The sequence below is a fragment of the Manduca sexta genome, chromosome 9 (genome assembly GCF_014839805.1).
Source record: "Manduca sexta isolate Smith_Timp_Sample1 chromosome 9, JHU_Msex_v1.0, whole genome shotgun sequence".
In the NCBI taxonomy this organism is placed as follows: domain Eukaryota; kingdom Metazoa; phylum Arthropoda; class Insecta; order Lepidoptera; family Sphingidae; genus Manduca; species Manduca sexta.
The window spans coordinates 10,490,461-10,497,340 of NC_051123.1; the positions used below are offsets into that span (position 1 = coordinate 10,490,461).

The 6,880-nt window shown below is 35.3% G+C and overlaps 1 protein-coding gene across 1 annotated transcript; it reads right to left on the minus strand.

The window, feature by feature from the left end:
• On the minus strand, window positions 1–6,880 carry LOC115454087 (apolipoprotein D; the record flags this gene model as incomplete). Its single annotated transcript, XM_037436910.1, is given in 6 exon segments — window positions 1–197; window positions 682–859; window positions 1,268–1,419; window positions 2,252–2,319; window positions 2,787–2,941; window positions 6,684–6,880. Coding segments are annotated over 6 exon segments (816 nt in total). The 5' UTR covers window positions 6,801–6,880.

Here is a 6,880-nt window from a genome sequence, read left to right on the forward strand (position 1 = left end):
TTCATTCTCTATGTCGATTCAATGAGTATTACAGTTTTATATTGAAGGTGTTCAAGGAAGCCATTCTGCGTCGGCTTCAAGAGGCCGTACTTCATAACCATTATGACTTATTGGCGGCTCGGTGAGATCCTCCTTGCTGCTGGCTACTTTGTGGTACACCTTCTTACCGGCGTCTACTACGTATTCTACACCATCGGCTGGAAAATAATATTACATTATTCAGAGTGCTTCTTAATAAGTATCTAATATACGACAAAAGTTTGAAAAAAATATCAATATAGCAGTACAGTTCAGTAAGTATTATTTCGTATAAAACTTAGTATCACAGTCAAAATGCTGGAAGTAATGAAACGTACGCATACACATTTCTAAAACATTAAGAAATAAGACTAGTTTTTCTCGGGGCTCCGTCCGCAATCTTAAAAATTACTCAGTCGCAACTCGGAAGCAGGAAGGTGGCAATGTGATACCCGCCGCCTCCTGCGCCTGATCTCTCACTGGTCATGTCGGATACCCGTCTCACCGTACTATGAGAGTGAAGAAACAGAGAGTGCTTGTGTATTGCGCAAACACTTGTGCCCTATAATATTTCCTGCGCACCTGGCTGATCTGGCCGCCGTGATCAAAAATTCTTAGAAGGTTTCATTCATTCAAATCTCAAAGTACCGGATGGTAACTTACCAATAACTCCACCAGTCTTCCTGACCGCCTCGCCGATGTTGTGCGAGGAGAATGTATCAGGGTTGATATTGATGTTCACTCCCTCGGTGGCGCCGTCGGGATGTTTGGGACAGTTGTTTTGGGAGATGATCGATAGATCGTAAGGATCAACGCCGAATGAGGACAGCTTCGTTCGCATCTGTTGAAAAAAAGGTAAAGGCACCTGTTGTAAGCCACAACCTTTCGTCCGCTATCGATTTGATATAGCTATTCTTTCATTATTTAACTTTATAATACGTAGTGGTATGATGCAATTTAATCAAAGCTATTTCTTTATTACTTTATGAAGATTTTAAAATTAAGTAGTCCATCAGTAGTTCCTTTACCTTACTTCAGTATCTAGCATTTGTAATTATAATGCACATGCACATATAAAACACATGCCTAAAGTTCATAAAGTCTATATTTAAATTAAAAAGCATTATAGCTAGATTACATATGATACATTATAAACCTTATTATAGACAATATTCCATCATTCACTTCCCCACGTCACTTTTGTAATAGATAACATTATCTATATACACGTCAATCAATAAATAATTACCTTATCAACGAACATCCTGTCAAGCTCCTTGGTTCTGGAGAGAATGGTGGCGGACCTCCTGTGGGCGAACGCGAGTTTCTGGCACGTGAATATGGCGGCGTAGGTGGAGTAGTCGGTCCCCAGGATCGTGTAGCTCGCTGAGCCGGCCACGCCTGCACAAATACCATTATATAGTGTTAGTTATTATGACTGTAAGCACGTAAATCCAATGGTCTTTTGCAGTCTTGGATTTGTTGATAGGCCGCGGCCTATATGCGGCAGCCTCTTAGGGACACTCGATTTACTTAATCATTCGTTTATTTAACTTTAGTGCCTTCCATAATACAAACAAATGGAAAATTATTAAGTATACATGGGGCGGCAGAAATAAATTGGCCTACAGTCTATACTCACAATAAATATATATGGATTTTCTAGTCATCAGCCCAAAGTCTAGAAATTCTACCCGATATTATAGTAGGATCGCCAAACTGCTGTGGTTCCAGCTCTGACTACCATTTCGGGAATAAGGACTTGATAGATCGTAGTTATTTATCAAAATTGTGTTTTTAACTTGTTCCTACAATTGATAGGCTGACGCAAGGCAGGTTATTCAACCACATTGGTCTTCCAGGTGAACGCTTTAATCGCTCTAACCCTTATAAATGGTATACATGCACATGATATGCTTTAAAACCAAATTCAAACTGTGATCAGTTACTCATTTCGTAGGTAGGTAAAAGTGAATAATTTTCTGTATATACAATTTATTTTATTTTATTCATCAATGGCACCGACTTTTCTGATAACTACTATATAATACAATACAAACTACCGTAACAATAAAAGCGTATGCTTTTATGTATGCTGTTATTGTTATAAAACAATTGATGTTGAAACACCTATACAGGTGAATCAATATGCCATATTAATGTGTTTTCGATGCAGGTGTGCCAAAAACTTATGCATAAAATAATTAACTTGGAAAATAAAAAATTTACTCACTTAACGGGAACCTGACTTTCATCCTAGCAGGAACTGACGGGTCGGGAACAGATAGCACTCCAGAATATCTGTAAAAATGGTTAGTAATCATATACAGTGACAGATATATTATATTTATCATTGCGATGACCTCAATTCAAAAGAAATGTCCCAAAACGTAAAGTATTGTTAAAGACAATACTTGATAATATTATGCAAATTGTTAAAGGCAATATTTAATAATAATATTATTATAGTACACATTATGCAACGCTATCCAAATGAATGCTATATTTATTTGTTCAGATGTGTGACAGAACATTCAACAATGTAATGTAATTTCTTCGATTTTGAATATTATTTCAATGAAGACAATGTCAATAATAGTTTAACAGTAAAAATACTGCGCTGCGCTCCGCCATATATCATTGCATATATACGACGGTCCATAATGTCATAATATAATCAAGAATTATCTTCCTATAAAATCCAATACTTACTAGGCGATAAGTTAAGACAAATATGGATTACTTAAAATGTTCATAAAAATATTTACCTGTAGTCATGTTTCAAAGGCGTCAGTCCCAGTATGAAGTGTTGAGAAACTTGCTCCAAATTGTATTTACCGGGCTCTTCGGACTTCGTGAAGTTATATGTAATGCAATGCGACGCTGTCGATGTCTTTTGTATAACATACCAGACGCCAAGCATCTAGAAAAAAATATACGACTTGTAGGTACTCGCACTGGTTTAGCACCAGTCCTGGATTTGTAAATAGGCCGCGGCCTGTGGACGGTAGCCTCTTAATGGCGGCAGATTTCAGAGGACGCTCACTCGATTAAGTTAATCATTCGTTTATTTAACTTTAGTGGCTTCCATGTTAAAACAAATGGAAAATTATTAAGTATTTTAGAAACCTACATACATAAGCTTACCAACATAGGGCGGCGCAAATAAAGTGGCCTACACTCATAATAAATATAAATCCGGCACTGTTTAGCACACGGGTGGCACTAGAGGCGGCTGTGGGTGTCATTACTTCATTGTCATTATAACTCTTAAATAATTTTTGTCACCCCGCAAGTAATAAGAAAAAATATTAATAAATATCTCCAATTATACATGCATTGCAGAAACAAAACAAACTTTTTGTTAATATCTATATAAACAAGCGTTGTAGTAGGCGAAAATATTTGGTATTTCCGTTCTATGCTGTGGACAAAGATGCGTTGTTATCCGTAAGTCAATACTTGAAATGAATAAGCAAAAGTACAGACGGAAAAAACACACTGCAGAATTATCATGTTATTATTATGTCATACAATATGTTATAAAACTGCAAGAACAATAACCTTTTGAACGAACAATGCAGTTTTTATAAACGTAATATTATCCGTACTCGAGTATCCATACTTCGATTTCATAATAACCACATTGTCTGGTGGTCAGCACTCCGAATTGTTGAGAACTAAATAAAGTGCGCAGATAATACCAAAAGTTGACATTGTAAATACCTACTTTTAAATTAAACTAAGTAATTAATACTTTTATAAAATACAAAAGGTATCTAGCCACTTGATCATCAATCAAAGATAACATTAAGAATAAGTATGTAGATAATATATTCATTTCAAGAATATATAGTTAATGTTGCCTAAAATAATAGGTATAAATGGGTGGGAAAATGATTTTTTTTTTACTTTTTATTAATCGTCCCCTGAATATAATACGATGTAGGTATATTTGATATCAGCCCTGTATTATATACTGTCCCACTGTTGGGCACGGGCCTCCTCTACTACTGAGAGGGGTTAGGCCTTAGTCCACGACGCTAGCCCAGTGCGGATTGGTAGACTTCACACACCCTCGAAAATTCCTATAGAGAATTTTTTAGGTATGCAGGTTTCCTCACGATGTTTTCCTTTGCCCTTAAAGCAAGATATAATTCACAAAGCATACACACATATTTTTTTAGAAAAGTCAGAGGTGTGTGCCCTTGGGATTTGAACCTGCGGACATTCGTCTGGGCAGTCCGTTCCACAACAAACTAGGCTATCGCCGCTTTTACGTATGTTTATTTAATTGATAATAATTTAAACAAGACATATAAGTGTGTCAGTAAGATGATCATTCACGTCTAATGACACTGTTGGAACTTTGACTCAGTTGCCAGTATCAAAAACCGTCGCACACACTATCATTTATCGCTCATAAAATAGGCGTCAAAGTGCATTGTACTTTCTTGTATAAAATACCGTTTAACCAATTTTTGCGTAACCTCTTTGCGTAGCGGTTCTTGTAAATTGAGTCCGAGTTCTCGGAATATCAGTAATACTGTTGATGTTTTTAATTTTTAGAAGTAGGGTTTTTCTAAATCAGTAATTTTAGTTTTTTGTAAACATTTGGCTATATAAGGAGGTTCTTCGGTTACGCCTGCTCGTAAACAGTAGTTACTAGTTAGGCAACTCAAAACTTAAATACAAACTACCTAAGAGCTAGTTACTCTTCTTCAATATTGTTGTCAAGTCATTAGTCATGTCAAAACTCATATAGTCCAGTAATGAAACTGGGCACAACCGCTCGTACTATCTCTATAGATTAGTATATTTATTCACATTTACACTGATGCGTGATGGTAAATAGACAAAGTGATACCGATAGACTAAATAGGTAGGTAGGCTCCCTAGAAATACTCACCCACAACGTAGTAGGTACCTAAGTACTAACACAATCAACACAGATGTGTATTCATCGTATCGTTCTGTTTTATTTACGCAATGAGCTTGTATTGCTGATTTTCTTTGCACAACTAACCTAAATAATCAGGTCGTTTGTTATTCAACACGTCATTAGTCATAAGGTATTAATCCATTTCTATGATTTACAAAGAAAATTGACAAAGCCATAGTAAAGCCATCACTACTACTTTAACAATGACTTTACCGGGATGGCGAGGGTCCTTATAATCGGATACCTGCCGGCTTCCCTTTGTGTAGAATTGACGTAGAAATAGGAATCTAATTATAATTAGAATGATTTTCAGAACGCATTAATCCATATTGGCAACTATTAAATCCATGCATGCTTGACATGTTAGCCGGCTAACATGACAGTTGCGCGAAACTCGACCTATTTTTCGATCGAGTTTAAGATCTATAAGATCTGTACTATAAGATCGAGTTTCGCGTGTTTCGCGCAACTGTCATGTTAGCCGGCTAACATTCCGAGGACGAATGGATGTATGTTGTGACGGGTTCCTTTACGGAATATTGCACCTTTCGCCACTGGTAAATAGGCTCACAATGAATGGAATAGGTAATCTATACCTAATAGACTATTGGGGTAGGCTAGTAAACGTTCTGTGGCTAATGCTAATTAAGAGTTATTGTGTTCCGTTTTATATGGTCATCGAATTTGGCGGATCCATAAACATATCCTCTATATACGTCTAAATTGATGTCTGTATAAATCAACATTCTGAGGAATGAAAGAATGGAAAGGAAATTCCATTATAGCTGTACAGGATGCTAATTGTATTAAATAATTATATTCGTAGATCAAGTTTCTCCTAAAAATGCGGTTTTAACAAACTTATCTACACGAAAAAAAATATTTTGTTTACTTTTTGTAAGAAAAAATTTGGGCCTGCTTGACGACAACTAATAGCTAATTAAATCAACATTATTATCGCTATTTGTAACCAGGTTTACATTTTGTAGTAATTTATACCTTTCAAAGCAGCCACAATAGCTTTCGCTTCTTTAAAAATTCGTGCTGATACTACAAAAAAACAAATTACGGACCATAAAAAATTCAAGGCTTTAAAAAAGAAGGCCACATAACGCATTGTTAAATCAGATAAAATCTTTAAATATTCTATCTTATTATGAGAAATAACATGTTTAAGTTATAGAAGAACAAAACAAACGTCATCTTTAATTTGTTCATACGTACATAAATATATTTCTTATCAATAGAGAGGAAATTAAAATGTTAACTTTTCTGCGAATTCCATTCTTAGAAAATAAATTTGCGCCAATAAATTTTCAATAGACAAAAGGTAACTCTTTACCTACAGCCACAAAAGTAGTTGAACAAATTTTATTACGAATTTAGGTACTATTCCACCCATACAAAAAAGGGTTTGCGAACACCAAGGCAAGTTGTTAAATATAATTTAAATTAGTATCGATAAAAAGGTTAAACAATAACGACTTATAAAAACGAACGTAAAATATATATATATATATATATATATATATATATATATATATATATATATATATATATATATATATATATATATATATATATTATATATATATATTTACGTTCGGATACGTAACACCGGTTATTTTTCTTCGCAGTTCCGTTAATGCGACTTCAAAATTACAATAACGCAACATAGATTCGTAATTGACCCCCGGACCTCTATTAAATGATGACTGATTACCTTATTCATCTCAAATCCAGGCATCGGCTCCACTATTGGACATGCTCCTAGATGATAGGTGTGACTTAAGACGCCTCCACATGCAGCCAACAACACTCCAAAAACTGGCAGCATCATTTTGAATCGTAATTTAAAAATAGAATAAACGTGCACTGCTCTCAACGGTCAAGTTTGAACTGTCGGTACGACCGCCTATC